Source organism: Podarcis erhardii (assembly GCF_964252035.2).
Source record: "Podarcis erhardii genome assembly, chromosome: 1".
In the NCBI taxonomy this organism is placed as follows: Eukaryota; Metazoa; Chordata; class Lepidosauria; order Squamata; family Lacertidae; genus Podarcis; species Podarcis erhardii.
This window is the reverse complement of record NC_138497.1, coordinates 11,164,315-11,186,538: the sequence shown is the minus strand read 5'-3', so window position 1 is coordinate 11,186,538 and position 22,224 is coordinate 11,164,315. Positions and strand designations below refer to the sequence as shown.

The 22,224-nt window shown below is 46.2% G+C and overlaps 1 protein-coding gene across 1 annotated transcript in view; it reads right to left on the bottom strand.

The window, feature by feature from the left end:
- Positions 1–6,206: 6,206 nt before the first annotated feature.
- Positions 6,207–22,224, bottom strand: part of MTHFD1 (methylenetetrahydrofolate dehydrogenase, cyclohydrolase and formyltetrahydrofolate synthetase 1) — a 71,294-nt gene continuing 55,276 nt past the window's right edge. Inside the window, exons 25-29 of the mRNA XM_081859442.1 lie at positions 21,151–21,258; positions 19,832–19,984; positions 10,414–10,522; positions 8,551–10,116; positions 6,207–7,416 (exon numbers count right to left, since the gene is read on the bottom strand). Coding sequence (XP_081715568.1) covers positions 10,433–10,522; positions 19,832–19,984; positions 21,151–21,258 — 351 coding nt within the window. The 3' untranslated portion in view covers positions 6,207–7,416; positions 8,551–10,116; positions 10,414–10,432. The remainder of the gene's footprint in view (positions 7,417–8,550; positions 10,117–10,413; positions 10,523–19,831; positions 19,985–21,150; positions 21,259–22,224) is intronic.

The following is a 22,224-nucleotide window of genomic DNA, read 5'->3' as shown; positions in this document are numbered from 1 at the left end:
TGTTGGACTCCCAACTCCCATCATCCCCAGCCAGTGTGGCCAATAGCCATGCACGATGGGAGTTGTAGTCCAGCATATTCCAGAAGCCTATGGGATCCCCTTTCTCTGAAGAAGCACTGCTAACAGATTCTGTTAGTTTTTCTGTTTAGCACACCACCTTAAATTAACCCCCACTTTCTTTTTGTTAAGATTGCCTTGATTCTCCATAACACAAAACCCTTGTAATCTAGCTTTTCTGCTAGTAGCCTGCACCTGACAAGGAGGCTCTGTTTTGGCCTGGAGAAAGAATTCATGAACTTCTTCTTCTTTGGTGATCACTCATAACTGAGTAAGATTGTGATATGGTCTTAACAGTGTGTCTGTAAGTGACTGTGGAGGCCAATTCTGGATCCGCATACCCTTCCACAGTGGGGACATAGGTTTCCGGGCAGGAGTTGTTCACAGCGAGGGTTTGCCAAGTGTGCCTTCCTCTCATCGCGTTTCTCCCTTTCGTCCTGAGTTTGAGCGTCTTCAAAGTCCACGACACCTTTGGGAGAGGCTATTCTCCAGCGGGAGGCCAGTGTTTCCCAATTATCCATGCTTATACTGCATTTTTAAAGATTTGCCTTGAGAGTATCTTTAAACCTATTTTGTTGTCCACTGGCATTTCGTTTTCCATTCTCAAGTTTGGAATAGAGTAGTTGCTTTGGAAGATGATAATCAGACATCTGAACCACATGACCAGTCCAACAAAGTTGATGTTGAAGAATCATTGCTTCAACACTGGTGATCTTTGCTTCTTCTTGACATTTGTTCACCTGTCTTCCCAAGTGGTGGGTAAAAATTTTCGGAAACACCATTAATGGAATCTTTTGAGGAGTTGGAGATGGCGTTTATAAGTGGTCCATGTTTCACAAGCATACAGTAATATTGGTAGGACAATAGCTTTGTAAACAAGCATTTTGGTTTCCCTGCGAATGTCCCGGTCCTCAAACACTCTGCACTTCCATCAGGAGAACGCTGCGCTCCCAGAGCTCAGATGATGCTGGATTTTGGCATCCATGTCAGCCCTTGTAGAAATATAACTGCCTATGTAGGGGAAATGATCAACGTTTTGTAGGGAAATGCGCAGACGACATTCTTAGCAACCTGAGTTGCAACCATACCTGGCAAATACATTTATCGTTCCTTAACTGTAAATCTCTGCCATTCGCCTTACTTTTAATATGTATGATAGGTTGTCTGTCTTTATTATTATTTTACCATTGATGTTCTGTAATGTGTTTTTAATGTTGTACACCGCCCTGGGATCTTCTGAAAAAGGGTGGTATATAAATTGAATAAATAATAATAATTATAATCAATTAATAAATTATACACAGAGAGATATAACAAACAGAATGCCCCTCAAAGAGTGCAGCATCTTGTCAAACAAATTAGTCAGTATAATACAAACAATTTCCCTCTTTCAGAAAAAGTGTATTTCCATTTCCTCAGAAGAAGCAGGTGGTCTGTGCTCATGTTGTTTTAAAGTGTTTATGATGTAAAACTGGAGCAAGCTGCAGAAAACCTACCTGAATTTTCATTGCTGCTTTGTCAATGTATCTTTGCCAGTTGATTTTTCCATAAGAATTCGGTTCCCAAGCAATGTAAACCCAACTGCTAATAAATTTGTGCTTACAGATCTCCAGAACTTAGCAACAGCAAGTTCCTTCCTCTCCTCTCCTCTTTGTTTACCAGCAACCCCAAATAAGAGTTATGGAGAACGTGAAAGCTTGCACAGCATCTTGTAATATTTTGCTTGGCCTTGTAAAGATAATATGGATTAATGTCCTAATAAGAGTTAAATCCTTTGCAACGGATGAGCTGGCCCAAGAGATGAGTCCTATCTCCCTATCTGCTCATCTGCAGCTAGCTTGGCTAACGGAGCGTTTTGGCTGATTGCAGAGTTAAATGATGCCGCAAAGAGAGTTTGTCTCCAAATTGCCTCCCTCTGGAACCTCTTCCTTCCTGGAAATTTGCACTCCCTTTCCCCAAGGTGTGGTGTCTTGTATGCCCCTGCCAAGGGACTCTTCTCAAAACCTGAGACCCACGGCTTAACACAAATTTGTACGTGTGCCGTTGGTAGAGTAATCTCTCTGCCACTATTCTTCAATTGCAAGTTTGTGGCTGAATGGAGATTCCAATTTAGCAATTCTCAGTACAGACCCATAGAATGGCAGAAAGCCTTGGTTAAGTAACTGGAGGGGTGGAAATGTTTAATTGTGAATGCACCCTAGATTACTGGTTCCCATACTCTTTCCCCCACATGGACCACTTGAGAATAGCTGCCGGTCATGGCGGACCACTTATTTTTCTACCGGTTGCGTCCTCTAAAACTTAGGACACTTTCCCCCTGAAATATACTCAGAGTTGAGTGTGAATTTCATGCTCTTTATTCAGCTCATAGTAGCAAAGAATGAATCTTTCCCCAAAACGTCTAGCTACATATACATTATTTACACAATGGGCCCTGCATGATTGGCTAATTCCGGGCTGCTCCTGTAGGTCAATCAGGTTGCAGATTCACCTCCTCCAGAAGTCTGATTGGCTGTTCCTGCAGGCCAATCAGGTCACTGATTCACTTGCACCTGGAACTGGATTGGGTGGCTCCTGCGGACCAATCGGACTGCTGCATTCTGGATCCTATTGTTCTAGGATTCAGCTCAGTAGTAACACTCCCAATGGGTAGTTTTTCAAAGAAGAAGAAGAAGAAATTGAGAGGTACTCTTCACTTTTCTTACACCACCTTACAGCTCAGTTGGTTAGAGCATGGTGCTAATAATGCCAAGGTAGCAGGTTCAAACCCCGTATAGGACAGCTGCATATTCCTGCATTGCAGGGGGTTGGCCTAGATGAACCTCAGGGTCTCTTCCAACTATGATTCTATGATCCTCCCAAAAAAACACCTGCTGGGTTGTGCAAGAAGAACTACCTTCCCACATAGGGACATGAAAACAGAAGAAGTGGCCTTCTACCAGTTCAAACTATTGATCTAGCCCAGTACAATCTATTCTGGCTGGCCGCAGCTCTATAGGGTCTTTCCCAGCACCTGCTGCCTAATCTTGCAAAGCACAACCTCTACAGCCCCTCTGCTAACGACCCTTTTGTTCTGGGTGTGCAACGCTGTTTGGAAGGCGGTGCTCTAATAGTGATTTATGCAGAGACAACATACTGGACGAGAGGGACTTCTGCTGCAATCTCGGCGCCCAGAGAGCGCCCGTTCAGATAATTTCCAGCACAGAGCTGTAGAAGACGGATGAGCTTATGGCTTCGCTGTGAGTAAAGAATGACTGGGAGCAGGCAAAGGGACAGCAATAAATCACACAGGCGTGCAACAGCCTCCTTGGTGGCTGGGCGCAGGAGTCTTTCGTGATTTATTCCTCATAGCACACCAGTTGCCAGTCTCTCAGGGTACAGCACATTGCATGCAGAATAACTACCTTAGGAGGACACCAAAACAGTTGGTTCCTTTTGCCTTGGAGACCCCTATCAGCTGTCACTGCTTGACACAATGCTTAAAAATGGGGGTGGGGGGTTTAAAGGGAACATGAAACATCTTAAGCTTCAAAGCTCTTTACAGGTAAGACAATAAACTAATTGTTGCATGAATTTCCTTCTTCCCAATAGGTAAAGGGACCCCTGACCATTAGGTCCAGTCGTGACCGACTCTGGGTTGCGGCGCTCATCTCGCTTTACTGGCCAAGGGAGCCGGCATACAGCTTCCGGGTCATGTGGCCAGCATGACTAAGCCGCTTCTGGCGAACCAGAGCAGCGCACGGAAACGCCGTTTACCTTCCCACTGGAGCGGTACCTATTCATCTACTTGCACTTTGACGTGCTTTCGAACTGCTAGGTTGGCGGGAGCAGGGACCAAGCAACGGGAGCTCACCCTGTTGCAGGGATTCGAACCGCCGACCTTCTGATCGGCAAGTCGTAGGCTCTGTGGTTTAACCCACAGCGCCACCCGTGTCCCAATAGCTAGGCTATATATAGCAAGCCTTTCGCCTACACAGGGGCTCCTCCCTTGTGAAAGCAACTCCAGAAATTTTTGGTTTGCCACCACTACAGAACTTAGGAGCACCAGAAGTTGCCTTATACCGTGTAAGATCACCGGTCCTCCTAGCTTAGTAGTGTCAACACTGCTGGTAGTTGCACGCCAGGACTTCAAGCATGGGATGTTCCCACTTCAGACCTAACTGGAGATACGTGGGATTGAACCTGGGACTTTGTGTGTGTAAAGCAGTTGCTCTGCCCCTGAGCTATGGCCCCTTTCTGCATTCTATGCCCACATAACACACTGCATAGAAGCCAGCCTGGGTGTGCACTTGACATGGGTGGGCAATAGCTCAGTAGGTAGAGCATGAGACTCTTAAATCTCAGGGTTGGGGGTTTGAGCCCCATGTTGGGCAAAATATTCCTGCATTGCCGGGGTTGGACTAGAGGATCCTCGTGGTCCCTTCCAACTCAGCAAAGCATCCTGTGACTGTCTTATCTGAGTTGCTTGGCAAACTAGCACATAGCATTAGGTACATAAAGGGCTCTGGTTATGGTATTCTTTGTTGGGACGTAGTGGAGACTTGTGAAGACTGTTGGAGAAATTTATGGAACTGTGGAAGCTTTGAGAAGAGCTCATCTAAGAGAAAGTGGACAACTTACAAGTCTTCTGGACTCAAGAGAACTCTGGAAGTTGCAGGACTTTGAAAGCATCTCAACTTAGTACTTGCCTTGTGGACTTTGAAAGCAAAGAACCCTCTCTGGGCTCAGAGAGTGAATACTTCTTGTAGCAACTGCCAACAGCTTGTGGGTGTGTTGGTGTTTGCCAAGTAAAAGCTCTCTCTTCTACACAGTTGTTTCCTATGGTGAGATTAACCAATGGAGTGAACTTCTATGGCACATACAAAACACCAGGCACGGTATCGGGACCCGTGCTTTTTAACTTGTTCATAAACCATAGAGAATTAGGAGCAGTGAGGTGGCCAAGTTTGCTGATAATACTGCATAGTTCAGTCAGTGAAACAAAGAGAGATTGCAAACAACTCCAAAAGGACATTTGCAAACTGAGTGAATGGGTAGTAAAATGGTAAGGAATATGCTTTCAGTTGCGAGCAGAACAGGGGTGGAGAAGCTGCCACACTAAAGAGGTTGCTCTCATAAGTCTCAGCCAGGATGGCTAATTGCTAGGGATGATGGCAGCCGTGATTCAACACCTGGAGGACCACAGGTTTTGGCACCCCCGATGTAGAGCACAGCCTCACACCAGGTCAGACTATTTGTCCATAGAGCTCAGTATTTCCCACTCTGGCTGGCAGTATCTCTACAGTGTCTCAGAGAAAGGTATTCCCCTTCCCCTCCAACCCTGATCTTTTTAGCTAGAGATGCCATGGTTTGAAATGGAGATCTTTTAAAAAGGCAAAAGGTAAAGGGCCCCTGGGCGGTTAAGTCCAATCAAAGGCAACTATGGGGCGCAGAGCTCATCTCGCTACAGGCCGAGGGAGCCGGTGTTTGTCCACAGACAGCTTTCTGGGTCATGTGGCCAGCAGATCTAAATGCCATGTACCTTCCTGCTGTAGTGGTACCTATTTATCTACTCGCACGGTTATGCTTTTGAACTGCTAGGTTGGCAGGATCTGGGACAAAGCAACGGGAGCTCACGCTGTTGTGCGGATTCAAACCACCGACCTTCTGATTGGCAAGCCCAAGAGGCTCAGTGGTTTAGAGATCTTTTACCTGTAAAGCATATGCACCACCACTAAGCTACAGAATAATCTAAAATGAATTCAGGTTTATTTTCAGTAGGTGTTGAGGAGGTAAGGAGTATAAGGGTTAAGTTAAACTGAAGGCTTTAATAAGAGTTTCAATGAGAAGCCGTATGCCCCTCAATCTCTTTGAACGAAGGGCGATGGCACACAGGCAATGAAAACAGCTCAGATATACATCAAAATCCAGTTGACTATATGTCTGGCCTTAGAATTTCCTTCTATATGTGAACATTTCCCTTTCCCCTTTCCAGAGACTCAGGACCCCGGTTTAACCCCATCCATGTTGGTGCATTGCAGATGCAAATATTGCAGCATTTATAATCCATTTCCAGTAACCAGAGCTCTTGCCCAAAACAGTTCTGGAACTCATAATAAAAACAAGTTCCTCTACATTAATCACAGCACATTCATCAAGTACCCGAGAGCTTTTTAAAGATGTAGCAGTTTATTTGTGTTAATTACAAGTCTGGCAACAATTGCATTTTCACATTAGGAAGTAATATATCTTTTGGGGGAGAGGAAAGAGGATGTTCCTCTGTGTGTGAGAGAGAGAGACAAACCTTATTTGAAACAGCTTTTGCATCTTGTTTGATCACTTGAACAGAAACATGAATGTTGCACAAAAGAAATAAAGGTTTGGCAGTGAACACCAGGGACCTATTAAAAAGGCAAAGCGGGAGGAAACGTCCCATCCTTGAGGTCTTATGTGGGAGATCCAGTCTCCCCACAAATAGAAAGAGGTGCCCACCAAGGAGCACTGAAGGCAAAGCCTTTGGAGTTGGATTTTTGGACTTTGGATTCTGGAAAAAAGAAAAATCAGGGCTGCATGCAAATTTCTCTTATGCGAAGCTGACGGAGATGGAAAGAGCACTGGCCAATTTGGGTCTCTCTTGGAGGTTAGGATCTGGACTTCAAACAGGAGTAAACCCATCATAAAAACCGCAGGAATTATTTCATTTGCACCAAAGGAAGAACAAGCATATGAACCACCCAAGACACATGGGAGCCTGTGGAATAGCACTTTATAAATCGGCAGCCATCAAGTCAATGTTTTACTTTATTGTTACTAATGCAACTGTACATAGCTGGGGTTGTTATTGGGTTGGGGAACTGAAGCTGATTGTATGTTCATATATTCAAAAGTAATTTAAAAATATGTTTTTAAAAACCCACAGGAACATAGGAAGTTGCCTTATACAGACCCAGTCCATCTGGCTCAGCACTGTCTACGTTGATTGGCAGTGGCTCTTTAGGGTTTCAGAAAAGGGTTTTTTTCTCCCAGCCCTACCTGTGGATGGAACCTGGGATATTTTTCTGCATGCAAAACCAAGAACTTTGTCCTTTTATGAAATAAGAGAGAAGCATGGAGCAGGGAAAGTTTCCTATCCATCATCTCTAATTTCTTTTGTCAGAGTTGCACGACTGAGAGTCAGAAAAGGACTCAAAGGAGAGGTATTCAGGTATTTTGTACATTCCCAGTGCAGGGGAACATCCTGGGCAAACAAGGTGTCTTACGGCAGCAGATGCCTCTGCAATCACCCGAGAAGCCATCAAGGTTGACCGTACAAGTCCACATTGTTCCCAGCCATCCTTGTTTTCTGACAATGATTAGGGTAGGCGTAAATAAACTCCAGATCTGGAATGAAACCAGGAACGGAACAACTCCTATAACAAGCAGAGCCTTTGAAGCAATGCAAAATGAAAACACAGCAGGACTTTAAAAGGTGCAGCGTGCAGACATCAAGCACCCACAGGGAAAAGTATACTTAGAACCAACACACAGTGAGGGCAACATAGGGATCCCAAGAGATCTGGGCAGTTTGCTACAATGGCTGGCTGGCATCCAAGCGACAAGATGACCTATTTGGTTGCAGCCTGCGCTGAACATGTGCCAGGTCCCAATCCCTGACGGGAAAACTAAGATGCTTGTTAAATGAATTCCCAAGCAGTGCAAAAGCAGAAGAAGTTAAACAGAGTTTGGCTTTGGAGTTTTCCTTTCTCCAGTTGCTGTGAGGAAGACAGGCTCTGTTCATGGGTTCACAAAAGCAAACATACACTCAGACAGGTGTGTGCATAAGCAAGTAAACCAAGCAGCTACCCAAGGAAGCATTGCTCAAGTGATGGGCAGTTCTGTACCACTGCGTGGGGAGCTGTCGCCAGAGGGAACACAATCATCCGCCCACTTCCCTGTATCATTTAAACTAGCTACACATCTCAGAATAGACCACTTGTCGCCCGCTGAGCCAAGCACAACGCCACCAACCTGCTCATCAATTGTCCTCTATTTTATTTTTTTGCTGCCTCCCAAGGACTACTAAATAAAAAGGGAGGTTGATCAAGCTATAAAGGAGAATGTTAGCCGCTTTGAGACTCCTTAGGGTAGTGATAAAGCGGGATATCAAATCCAAATCCAAGCTACCTGATGGGCCCCCATCCACGCATTCAGATTGGCTGATCATATATTTGCAGGCCTGCATTAGGGGAGTTGACTGCTGCCGAACAGGAGATGAAGGCCATTTAAACTGATGTGAGCATGCAAAGCAGAGACATCACCTTGCTGACAAAGGTCCGTATAGTAAAAGCCATGGTTTTCCCAGTAGTGATGTATGAAAGTGAGAGCTGGACCATAAAGAAGGCTGATTGACGAAGAATTGATGCTTTTGAATTATGGTGCTGGGGGAGACTCTCAAGATCAAACCTCTCCATTCTTAAGGAAATCAGCCCTGAGCGCTCACTGGAAGGACAGATCCTGAAGCTGAGGCTCCAATACTTTGGCCACCTCATGAGAAGAGAAGACTCCCTGGAAAAGACCCTGATGTTGGGAAAGATGGAGGGCACAAGGAGAAGGGGACGACAGAGGACGAGATGGTTGGACAGTGTTCTCGAAGCTCCGAACATGAGTTTGACCAAACTGCGGGAGGCAATGGAAGACAGGAGTGCCTGGCATGCTCTGGTCCATGGGGTCACGAAGAGTCGGACACGACTAAACGATTAAACAACAACAGACCATGCAAAGTATCATCTGCACCGTCAGAATGCTGGTCTGTTTGGCCACAGTGGCCAACCAGATGCCTCAGTGGGAAGTCCTCCAGAAGGATAAGAGGATGACGGCACTCCCCTATTGTTATTTGCCAGCAGTTGGCATTCAACAATCATACTGTCTCTGATCCTGGAGGCACTATACGACCATCGTGACTAGCAGGCACTGTCTACTAACAACTTAGGCAATGCAGCACCCTCCAGATTGTTGTTGGCCTCCAATGCCCATGAATCTCGACCAGCAATGGCCTATGGCCAGGGTTTATGGGAGTCGTAGTTCATCCTTCATTTGGAAGGCACTGCACTGGATGACCCTGGCCTACGATGAGAAGCAAGGTCTCAGGCACAGGAGTTTCTCAGGCCTTCCTCCAGAGATCCTTTTAACCGAAGGGATTGAACCTGGGTTACCATCTGCATGCTTCTGCCATTGAAGAGTGCATTGCCTTGCCGATTTCGGAACGGGCTGTGCAGCTTGGGGATATGTGCAGAGTTGCCTGCCCCATTCCATGGGAATGTACTAGCATTCATAATTACACCAAAGATTTAAGACGTTAAAAACACACTTTTGTACATTAGGCACTAATAGAGGATGCTAGGGCTGCAGTGTTTGAACTGATTAATCAGTTAGGATTACATGATCACATTTTTTTTTTAACCAACCCAAAAAAGGATCTCCTCCAATTAGCTGGGCAGATTTTTTAACAAAGTATTGCGAATATAAAAAGTGCAGAAGGCAAACACCATTCTAAAAGAAGCCTTCTCTAGCATCTCTTTCCAAAAGAACGTTTTTTTGATATTGCCAAAGACGACACATACAATCTACCAATAAAGAAAATACCACCTTTTGCTTAGAAATATTCTGTTTACCCATATGCATACTGCATAGATCGAAACTCATGTGATTAATCAATTAAAACATCTTTAATAAGTTTGCTACCCTAGTTAAAACCACATATTGCTTTTCACTGACTGTTTAAAACCACGTTTTGAACCCATTTTAAAAGGTTTCTGGGTGATATCCAACATTAGCCAGAGTAGGCCCTCTGAAATCAATGCATTTAAGTCCATAGATCTACTCCTGAATATGACTAATCCTGGTGATCACCCTTTGCATTTAACATGATGCAGACTTTCACCTGTAGTGACTAAAAAGTAGACAACCTAATTAAAAATACAGTATTACAGATTATTATTATTTTTTTAAAAAATGCAGCAGGCTAATTTGTTTCCAAAGGCTTCCTAGTGTCCCCTTGAGGTACCTTCTTCAGGTTTTGCCAAACTGGCATTGCTTGGATACCTACAAAAAGAAAAGAAATCATGTCACTAGTCCTCAGCATTGCAAGCCATGATGAAAAATGCAGAAAATAGATGGCCAACTGCAGCTCTCTAGAGCTATGTAGGTCAAACAACTATGTAGTTCTTTCACATGCATGTTCCTGGGATTGCAGAATAGGGACTGCATGATGGGAAAAAAAGGCTTCCACACTATTTCAGGGAAGAGTGAATGGTGGGACCAGGTGTGATTGCAGAGCTGGGAAAATCCAGCAGTTGCAAGCAGGGAGTCCTGCAGGATAGCGAGCAATGAAGTACTCACTTTGGATTGTCAGTTCATTTTAGAACAGGCCGGTCACTTCTCCAGTCGCTGGGTCCAGGTCAATGTCATAGAAACAAGGCCTAGTTGGAAGTCCCGGCATTGTGCTCATCTGGAAGGAATTAAAAGGGGGGAAAATCAACTGAAACGAACTGAACAAGTATCAAAACCAGAGCTGGAAACAAGAGCAAAGAACATTAAGAGCTTCCTTGCTGGATCTGGGTCATGTCAGTGGACCAGCTTGAAGCCAAAGTCCTATTAACCAGCAGGAAGCAGACCACCAAGGCAAAGGCATTTCAACCCTCTTCCTGCTGGCTAGACAGCCGAAAAACTTGGCACCTCTCTTCCCAGGCAGGATTGCCACTGGTACAGCTGACATTTGCCCTGTGGCTTCACAAGGAGAAAGGGACAGGGGAGCAAAGCTGGGATCTTCTTTCCAGCAAAGGCTCTACCAGAAAGGAGGTATGGGAGGAATTAAGACAGTTCCATCTGCCTGCCAGTTCTTCGACATTCCAGACAACCCCCCCCCCCCCCCCGGATCCAAAACGCCAGCTGCCCTCTTGGTTGCTGCAAACAGGCCCCTGCTGTTTTGGGTGGGGCTCTTTGGGAAAGTACGAGAGGAAAGCTCATTGCTTCGAGTTTGGCTTCAAAGTTCATGAGAAGGCAACAGTACGCTTTGAATGAAGCACCAGTAAACGTATGGATTCGTTTCCGCTACAATCTTGAGCCTGTGGTCTTTGTGGGTTGCTAATGTTCAAATCTGAACCCTGATTAATAACTATTGTTATTATTGTGTATCTGAAGAAGTGTGCATGCGCAAGAAAGCTTATACCCCGAACAAACTTAGCTGGTCTCTAAGGTGCTATTGGACAATTTATTTTTATTTTTTTATGTTGACTGTGTCAGACCAACACGGCTACCTACCTGAATCTATTATTATAATTATTATTATTATTATAATTATTATTATTATTAGTGGTATGCTACCCATCTGACTGGGTTGCCACAGCCACTATGGGGGGTCCTGACGTTAAAGGCTTCCCTGAACAGCGCTGCCTTCAGATGTCTTCTAAAAGTCCGTTGTGGAAGCAAATTGTGGAAGCAAATTCCATAGTTAAACTATACACTAACCCAGGGATGGCTGTGAGCAGGATTCCTGCATTGCAGGGGGTTGAACTAGATGATGATGATGATTGGCAGGGGGTTGGACTCGATGGCCCTTGTGGTCTCTTCCAACTCTATGATTCTATGAATAATTTATACCCTGCCCATCTGGCTGGGCTTCCCCAGCCACTCTGGGCGGCTTTCAACACAATATTAAAATACAATATTGCATTAAACATTAAAAGCTTCCCTAAACATGGCTGCCTTCAGGTGTCATCTAAAAGTCGGATAGTTCTTCTTCTCTTTGACATCTGGTGGGAGGGCGTTCCACAGGGCGGGTGCCACTACCGAGAAGGCCCTCTGCCTGGGTCCCTGTAACTTGGCTTCTCGCAGTGAGGGAACCCAGTGTCCGGGCAGAATGATGGGGGTGGAGACGCTCCTTCAGGTATACTGGGCCAAGGCCGTTTAGGGCTTTAAAGGTCAGCACCAACACTTTGAATTGTGCTCGGAAACGTACTGGGAGCCAATGTAGGTCTTTCAAGACCGGTGTTATGTGGTCTCGGCGGCCACTCCCAGTCCCGAGTCTAGCTGCTGCATTCTGGAATTGTTGTAGTTTCCAAGTCACCTTCAGAGGTAGCTCCACGTAGAGCATGTTGCAGCAGTCCAAGCGAGAGAGAACCAGAGCATGCACCACTCTGGCGAGACAGTCCACGGGCAGGTAGGGTCTCGGCCTGTGTACCAGATGGTGCTGGTAGACAGCTGCCCTGGACACAGAACTGACCTGCGCCTCCATGGACAGCTGTGAGTCCAAAATGACTTTCAGGCTGCACACCTGGTCCTTCAGGGGCACAGTTACCCCATTCAGGACCAGGAAGTCCTCCACACCCGCCCGCCTCCTGTCCCCCAAAAACAGTACTTCTGTTTTGTCAGGATTCAACCTCAATCTGTTAGCTGCCATCCATCCTCCAACCGCCTCCAGGCACTCACACAGGACAGCTGGGGTCCCTTCCAGCTCTGCAATTTTACTGTGTGAGGAAGACGCTGTTTTCTGCTTTGATCACCCACCATGCAGCTTCATGGAATGACCTTGTAGCTTCGAGACGGGAGAATGAAAAGCATCTCCACTCACTTTTCCCACACCAGGCATTAGGTGATGAACCTTAATCACATTTCCGATTCGTTTTTCTTTCTTTCTTTCTTTCTTTAAAAAAGAGAGAAAAAGATTTCCACCACTCTTTCTCCCATTTTGCAGAGAGCTCAATTAGGTGGATGGAGAATTTCCTGCTCAGCACTGCGAAAGAAAGCTCCAAGTTTAGCTGAGACGTGAGCCGCTGCTTCCAATATCTTAATCCTGGCTGGTGGGCCATGCAGGCAGCAGAGTCTTAAAGCAAGACAGAGCTGCAAATTGGCTGACGTATTTCCACCCCCCCCCCCGCTAAGATTACTTCTGAAGCAATGGTACATTTTTATGCAGCTCTTTAGAAGGCTCGCTTCACACACAAGGGATCATAACCCTTAATCAGTGGTATTCTTTCTGCAGGTGAGCCGGGCTCGCGAGAGACATTTTTAAAAGATTAACCCGTGTGTTTAAAAAACAAGAAAAGACGGGAAGATTTCTAGCAAGCAGCATTTCTGATTAAAAACCAGACCAAACCCCAACAACCCACAAAGCAAACCTATTACACTCTGAAAATGGCTCCCATCTGGCTCCCCAGAACATTATGGGAATGAATTCTAAATAGTGTTTTTTCTTTTTCTTTTGCTAGTCTTGTTAACCTCCTTTGATTGCAAAGAGGAGGGTTGGGGGAATGTATGGATTCAACCAGGAGATAAGATGGGGCCTTAGAGACTAATATATCTATTACGGCACGAGCTTTCAAGCTACTTGCTCTTCCCACCCGGAATAAGTGAGCCTTGTCGACAACTTCATTTACAAGGTCTTAACATTTGCCTTTTTGGCTGGGATTTCGGCGTCAGTGCTGAATGGGTACATCTGCAGGCAGCAGACATGGCAGGTTAATAGAGGTTAGGGACGTTCACGCAGCTGCAGATATAAGCAGCGACCAGCATACAAAGGGCTGTAAATCTGCTCAAAGGAGTCGGCCGTAGCAGGGCTTGCGGACCAGCAAAGCCATTTAATGCCTGGCTTAACCATTTGCTCAAGAAAATAATCAGGTACGGCAACAAGGAAGAAGCAAATTCTCTGTGCAAGAGGCTTCCTATTCCCCCCCCCCCTTTTTGGATTTATAACTCTCTAGCGCCGTTCGATCAGAACATGCCAGGAAGGGTTGCTTAATCTTGAGCAAGAGAAGCAGGATTTTTTTTTCCTGCTTCACCTTCAAGATGCCCTTGCCTTATACAGCAAGCTGCTTGCAGAACTCGGTTCACTGTGGGTGGGACGACCTTCGCCTGCAATTCAAAACACACTTTCCCGGAAGAAAGCCCCACTGAATACACATGCCTAGGATTGCGTTACAAGATTTGGGCAGCCTGGAAAAATGACCATCGGGGTGCTTTTCTTGCACAAAATCTCTACCATGTGCTCTCTCTCTCTCTCTCTCCATAGTACCGTATTTTTTGCTCCATAAGGTGCACCGGACTATAGGGCGCACCTAGTTTTTAGGGGGGGGAAATAGAGGGGGGGGAATTATCCATCTCGTTGGCTGTCTTGGCTTCCTCTTTAGCCGCGCGCAACCTCTCCAGCTGGGAGAGGATCCCGGATGGATCTCGCTCGCTGTCTTGGCTTCGTTTTTAGCCGCAGGCGTTCCCCCCGCGCTCCGAAGGCTTGCGGATAGCAGCCTGAAGCCTGAAGCCCGGGGAGCGCAGCACCAATTCCTGCTGCCCTCCCCGGGCTTCAGGCAGCTATCCGCAAGCCTTCGGAGTGCACCCCCAGCCCCACAAGCCCCCGGACCTGTTCAGTTGGCGCTGCGCTCCCCGGGCTTCAGGCTGCTATCCGCAAGCCTTCGGAGCACGGGGGGAACGCCTGCTGCGCTCCGGAGGCTTCGCGTTGCTTTCGCTGAAGCCTGGAGAACGAGAGGGGTCAGTGCGCACTGATCCCTCTCGCTCTCCAGGCTTCAGCGAAAGCAACGCGAAGCCTCCGGAGCGCGGAGGAAGCGCTCCCTCTGCGCTTCGGAGGTTTCCCGTTGCTATCGCTGAAGCCAAGGAGCCTGCATTTGCTCCATAGGACGCACACACATTTCCCCTTAATTTTTGGTGGGGAAAAAGTGCGTCCTATAGAACGAAAAATACGGTATGTGTCCAGATCTTTCTCCCTTCTCTTAAAGAACTTTACATAACAGAACTTTTTTTTAAAAAAAAAAAAAAGCAGGGAGAGATGATGTTTATTCACATTGGTACAAGCCCATCAGAAACACCCACGGGCTGACAATCAGACAGAAAAGACTGAGATTTAAGCCGTCCTTTACGTTTTGCACCTGCTGCTTTCAGACCCGTCAAAGCCAGTGTCCACCCTATCCCACAGCCTTGCTCTTATAGCACAAATATTTTAATGGGCATAGGGAGGGGAAAGGTGTTCCTAAAACAAGTCCCTTTTGCATTTCTGTTGCTCAAGAGGCCTGCGTTTCCCCTTCCATAGCAACAACAAAAATATATAATAGTGAGTGGTGTCTCAGACCAGGACAATACGAGGAATACTGTTTACAAGGGAGAGAATGTGAACATATGGGGTCATTAGAATATGCAGTTGTGATGGATAAATAAAGAGAACAATGGAAGGGGCGGGGAGGGAAGTCGAAGATTACGAATATATAGTTCTATTCAATGAAATGTTAAAAAATTGTAATGGAAAAATATAAATAAAAAAATTACAAAAAAGGGAATATTGTTTACAGTACTAGCTGCTTGGCCTCTAAAAAGAGTATTGTAGAGCTGGAAAAGGGGAACCAAATGACCAGGGGACTGCAGCAATCCATTACAAGGAAAGACTAAAATATTTAGGACTTTATAGTTTAGAAAAAAGCAAGTCAGGACACACAATAGAGGCACATAACGTAATGTACGGTGTAGAAAAAGTGGATGAAATACATTATTTCCCCCCACTCTTCTTAGAGGCCAGGGTCATTCAACGAAGCCATATGGTGACGGCAAATTCAGGACAGAAAAAGAAAAAAGACTTCCTCACATTGTTGAACTACAGAGCTGACTAGAATCATAGAATTGTAGAGTTGGAAGGGACCACGAGTGTCATCTAGTCCAACCCCTGCAATGCAGGAATCTTGTTGCCCATCATGAGGCTTGAACCCACAACCCTAAGATTAACAGTCTCCTTATCTTCTCTAGATTGGGGACAGACAGAATCAATTGCACCGCCCGTTTGCAGACCACAGCAATATGTTTCATACGCTCAAGTTTCTGCCATCCCATTCTGCTGTGGGAGATGGAGAGAACATGATGCAACTCTGAAAATACTTCTTTTAAAAAAACACCCTCCTATCCCACACACCCAAATAAATTCAACCAGAGCAAAATAATCTATACCAATAGCCTTCCAGCCACAATCTTCCCAGTCCACTTGTTCCTTACTATAAGATGTGGTGCTGAAAAAGGCTTTAGAAGGGAATTGGGATAAATTCATGGAGGAGAAGACTATATCCATAGCTACTAGTCAGGATGATGACTGCTCCCTGCTGGATTAGAGGAACTGATGCTTCTGAATTTCAGCTGCTGCAACAGGAGAGGCCTAGGGCGGTTCTGTTCTCCTTGTGGGGCATCTCAAGGACTTTGGGCTGGCCGCAGGATGCTGTGTTCGATAGGCCTCTGGTGCTTATTCTGTTCCTGAGCTTTGCAGGGCGAGTGGGCGGTTGTCACAGGGTAGAAGCGAACAAATGCTGCCTTCGCTGTGCACCTCTGATCTGAAGTACAGGGGAGCATAATACATCCATTCTCTCGTTTCCACTCCCACAGCTGGCAGGGCTATGAATGTTTCCACAAAAGTGAGAAAGAGACGAGTGTTTGGCGCTCTCTGGGGAGGTTGCAAACAGTCAGGGAGGGAGGGGACTGCAGGCTTGTGCCGTACAGACCATAATACAAGGCTTCCTCCAGCAGCCCGGCTACAAAACCAGCTCCGACCCGCAGGGCTCCTTATAATCTTTGCATTTTGAAGTGATGTTAACGGGAGCAACGACACTGCGCTGAGCGAGTGGGTTTTAATAATGTTAAGCATAAAGATTATGCTAATGGCCTCGTTGGCTGACGTGTGCTTATTCCGGGATGCAGTTTGAAAGAGAACGTCGGTGGAGTCAAAGACCAAATTCAACCCCCTGAGCGCACCCCCTCCCCTCCGGCCGACATCAACCGGTGCTCCCAAGACTGCCAGAATAAGTCTTTGGTTTTTGAGTGGCTTATGTCAGGCGTAGGTTGTCAGCAAAAACAATAAAGCACTCAAGTAAATAGTTACTGAGGGAAACAAACTGCAGCTCGGGCCTAGTGGTTTCAGCAACGCTTTTCAGGAGGTCTTGCCCCGATGATGCAGTTGCAAGGCCTGGATGTCCCCATCTTTCCACCCCTAAGGCTCCTTGACTCCCCATACAGTCTCAAACTGCAGCTGCACACAATTCATCTCTGCCCCACTCTTTTCATTGCTCTGTGTGTTCTTGGAGACCAAGGAGGGAGCGGAGCTGGTCGCAGCAGGAAGTGGGGACACCCTGAAATCTTCAGCAGCCTGTCTTCACTCTGCCTTTTGGTCCCCCTCCCCTCCAGCCTCTGCTTCAGCCTCAGAGTCTGCACTGCTCTCTGCCCCAGACTCTTCCTGCTCACTAAGCCCTGTTACCTCTTCAGCTTCCAACACCTCCTCCTCCTCCCAGTCTGATCCCTCTTCTCCCTCTGACCACTCATCGTCATCCCACCACCAATTCCCAGGCTCTGAGCCTCCTTCCCTTGGGGGTTCCCCGGCTGGCTCCTCCCACCATTCCTCTGCAACCAGCCAGTCCATGACATCTTGCCAGGGGTAATCACGCCTACAGTAGGGCTGGGCGATATATTGCCCAAAACTGAAGTCCTTATTGTGATATCAGTTTCATAATTTTCGACCTGGCAATATATTGTGAATCATGGTGTGTGTGTGTGCGTGTGTGTACTTTGCAAAAATCACAATGTGGGAAAAACCGCAAAGCCAGCCAATGCTTCTCTCTGCCTGCTCAGCTCTCCATTGACTCCAGCGAATCACAAGCGCAGGCGCTGGCAAAAATTGTGATGCAGGAAAAACCATGAAGCCAGCTAATGCCTCTACATAGTTCCATCTTTCTTTCAGACATTGTGATGTATCAGAATGCAGTAGTACTTACAGATGCTTCAGGTTACAGACTCCGCTAACCCAGAAATAGTACCTCGGGTTAAGAACTTTGCTTCAGGATGAGAACAGAAATTGCGCGGCGGTGGTGCGAGGCCCCATTAGCTAAAGTGGTACCTCAGGTTAAGAACGGCCTCGGCCCAGTATACCTGAAGGAACATCTCCACCCCCATCGTTCTGCCCAGATGCTGAGGTCCAGCACCAAGGGCCTTCTGGCGGTTTCCTCACTGCGAGAAGCCAAGTTACAGGGAACCAGGCAGAGGGCCTTCTCGGTAGTGGCACCCGCCCTGTGGAACGCCCTCCCACCAGATGTCAAAGAGAACAACAACTACCAGACTTTTAGAAGACATCTGAAGGCAGCCCTGTTTAGGGAAGCTTTTAATGTTTGATGCATTACTGTATTTTAATATTGTGTTGGAAGCCGCCCAGAGTGGCTGGGGAGGCTCGGCCAGATGGGCGGAATATAAATAATAAATTGTTGTTGTTGTTAGTTTCAGGTTAAGAACAGACCTCCAGAACGAATTAAGTTCTTAACCCATATTGCTATGTTTAGCTGGTGATATATTACAATGCTGAAAAACAGGTATCGCCAAGCGCTCGTGTTCAGCGTTCCTGCCCCTCCCAGAGGAACTGCAGGGGTGATGTGTCCCTTAGGCCAAGAAAGTTCAGTCACCTGTAGTGTCCTGCCTACTCTGACAATGGTGCTCCAAATGCACAGGGATTTGTGCAAGCCCTGCTACTGAACCTGAGGACTGAACCCAGGACCTCAAGGCTGGCTCTTTCTGCCAATGAGTTATGGCTCTTCCACCTGAACATAAGCAGCATTACCTTAAGCTGACAGCTCCTGAGAGTCTTTTCTTTTTTAAAATATCATATGGTTTTGTGAGAGCCTGGAAAAACAACAGCAAGAATCTAGTGCTACAGGCAGACTTGCGTAAGATGCTTGGGGGATTTCAATTAAAAGCCAAGCCGTCCAAATTTGGAGACGCCAAAACAAGACAAAATGTTTTAGTCTTCCGAACATTCCTGCAACATGTGCTTTGCTATTTATACCAGAGAACATTTTTTCCCCCTTGGGCTAACAAGCATATCTTAGATGAGAGCTCCTCCCCTCAACTCTCTCCTGGCCACAAATCAGCAATATTCACCCAAAATCAGCAATATTCACCATAAAATAATTGAAGGTCTGTTTGGATAAGGAAAGTGTGTCACTGGGCTACAGGTTTAATACAGCATGCTGGAGATTTATTGATTTAAAAAAACCAAAAACCAAAAGTGACTTAATGTACAAAGCATTGAAAGTAAAATTGCTTTGTAAGCTTGCACAACACAAAACAGGTGTTTGTTTGTTTGTACCTCAGCCACACCCCAGCATCCAACATGTATAAAAACAATAAAACACGAAACATACGGAGCGGCCTTCAGATGTCTTCTAAAAGTCAGATAGCTACTTATCTCATTGACATCTGATGGGACGGCCTTCCACAGGGTGGGCGCCACTACCGAGAAGGCCCTTTTGCCTGGTTCCCTGTAACCTCACTTCTTGCTGTGAGGGAACTGCCAGAAGGCCTTTGGAGCTAGACCTCAGTGTCTGGGGAGAATGATGGGGGTGGAGACACTCCTTGGGGTATACAGGCCTGAGGCTGTTTAGGGCTTTTTAAACGAGAAGGGGCGCTTTATGGCCTAACATGAAGAGAATGAGATCCACACAAACTGCAGAGATTCACAGTCCCTCCAGCCCTCTCTTCCATCTGGAAACAGCATTTCGCTAATCCAGCTTTCCTCAACTTTGGGTCCCCGGATGCTGCTGGACTACAACCTCCATCATCCTTGGCCACTGGCCATGCTGGCTGGGGATGATGGGATTTGTAGTGCAACGGCATTTGGGAATCCAGGGTTGGTCAAAGGCTGTGCTGGGCTACATAGACAAAAGGTCGAAGGCAGCTCTACATGTTTGCTACCCGCTCCAACTCAATCCACACAACAAAGCTTTCGATATGTAGCACTTACCGTTCCTACTAACGGATACAAGAATCCTGCGCCCACGCTGGCTCGGATGTCTCTGATGGGCAGGATGAAACCAGAGGGCACCCCTTTCTGTTCTGGGTCGTGAGACAGCGACAGGTGGGTTTTCGCCATGCAGATAGGCAGGTTCCCAAAACCCTGGATGATGGATTGAGGAGACCACAAGGAAGAGTAGGAAAACTTTTGAACAGCGTGCCAGTAAAACATTATGCAATTGCTCCAATTAAAGTGTACTCAGCTCTGTCGTGCCTTGATTTAAAACATCTGGAGGGCCGAGTTTGCCTATGCCTGCTGTAAAACTACTGAACTGGGAGTATTCCCCATTAACTCAATGGAGACTTATTTTTTGAGCAGATGTGTTATAGCAGGCATAGGCAAACTCAGCCCTCCAGATGTTTTGGGACTACAACTCCCATGATCCCTAGCTAACAGGACCAGTGGTCAGGGATGATGGGAATTGTAGTCCCAAAACATCTGGAGGGCCGAGTTTGCCTATGCTTGTGTTATAGGGTTGCACTGTTAAATCTGGCTGCAACCCTAAGCCCTTCATGTGTAATTTCTGCTGCGACGGAGTAGCACTGCTACCCCAAAGGGAAAGTAAAAGACCCCCTAATGCTGCCATTTGCTGTTCTATGAAGATAATTTGCTAATTGCAAGTGCTTTTGCGAGGAGCCAATATGGACCTTGGGCTTTCTAAACAGTTTCATTCCAGCGATTTGGAAGCAAAGTTTCAACTGAGATACTTAACTGGAGCTGCGAGTTCCGTAACTTTAGTTTATTAAGGAGTGGTGAGTAAGCAGCAGTAAGCAAAAACTCCAAATATGCTTTTTAAATGGACACACACAGGATAAAGTGCAAACAGCTTTGCATATCATTGGCCTATGGAATATTAACAAGGAATGCTTTTACAGTGCAAACCTTCTTTTCGAAATTTACAAATGCGCATACAAGCTACAAAATGTTAACATCCTTAACTAAGGCAGTCTGAATTTGGTGTCAAGAAAAGCCGAATGACATCCCACTAAAATAGGAGAAGATACAAATTAAGTTTACAAGCTCATAAAAAGAATAAGCCCTAATTATCAGCATCTTATCAGAGAGAGAAAGCAAGAATAGGCAACATGCCAAAATGAAGCCTGTTTTTTCTGAAGAAGCATTTTCTAGGCTTCTTTCCTAAGAAATTAATTAAGACAGTCTTGGTAGCTGTTGACCAACTCAGGCTACGTGCACAGGAAAAATCAGAACGTGCACTAAAGAATCCAAACGTAAGAGCCCAATCTTGCAAGGATGTTTTGCTAGCATACCTGCTTGGTGTACAGAAGAATCTTCTGCTCTGCTTCTGGCAGCAGTTCAACGTCCTTCGCCCCGTAGATCGTCTGTGCAATAATTCTTATCTTGTCTAGAATTGGAAGCTAGAAAGACAGGAAAGGGAGCAGGGAGAGTCAGCCCAATTCCTTTCCTACCGCCATGGGATGCCAAATCAATAAGGAACGTAGCCAATCATGGTAATCTGAAAGCAACATGAACGCATCATTTTCCCAAGCAGAAAACTTACGGACGAGGGGCTGCACCAGAAAATGGAAGGCTTACCCTGAGTGGTGGTGATGGGGAGGAACCTCAGGCCAAGGGCACAGATGTGGCCCCCCAGACCTCTCTGTATGGCCCTTTGTACTCTCCCCAAGCCACAACCCTCTCCTTAGATCACACCTCTCAATGGTCCTGCCTCCTCGGGTGCTTCTGCCTGGCTGGACTTGAATTTTGATAATTCATTTCTCTTGCCCATCAGGATGGAGAGGGGTGTGCGGAAACTAGCTTACTGTGCAAAGGTAAATAATTTACATTCTTTGCTCCACCCACTTCTGGACCTGCCCACCACAGGAATGTGATCCCAAAAGGCAACGAAAAAGATTCCCACCTTTCGCTTTCGTGATTAATAATATGTATTTTAAATTTAAATTTAAATGGAGGCAGTGAGAGATTTTACTTTCTTGGGCTCCATGATCACTGCAGATTGTGACAGCAGTCACGAAATTAAAAGACGCCTGCTTCTTGGGAGAAAAGCAATGACAAACCTAGATAGTATCTTAAAAAGCAGAGACATCACCTTGCCAACAAAGGTCCGTATAGTTAAAAGCTATGGTTTTCCCAGTGGTGATGTATGGAAGTGAGAGCTGGACCATAAAGAAGGCTGATCATCGAAGAATTGATGCTTTGGAATTATGGTGCTGGAGGAGACTCTTGAGAGTCCCATGGACTGCAAGAAGATAAAACCGATCCATTCTTAAGGAAATCAGCCCTGAGTGCTCACTGGAAGGACGGATCGTGAAGCTGAGGCTCCAATACTTTGGCCACCTCATGAGAAGAGAAGACTCCCTGGA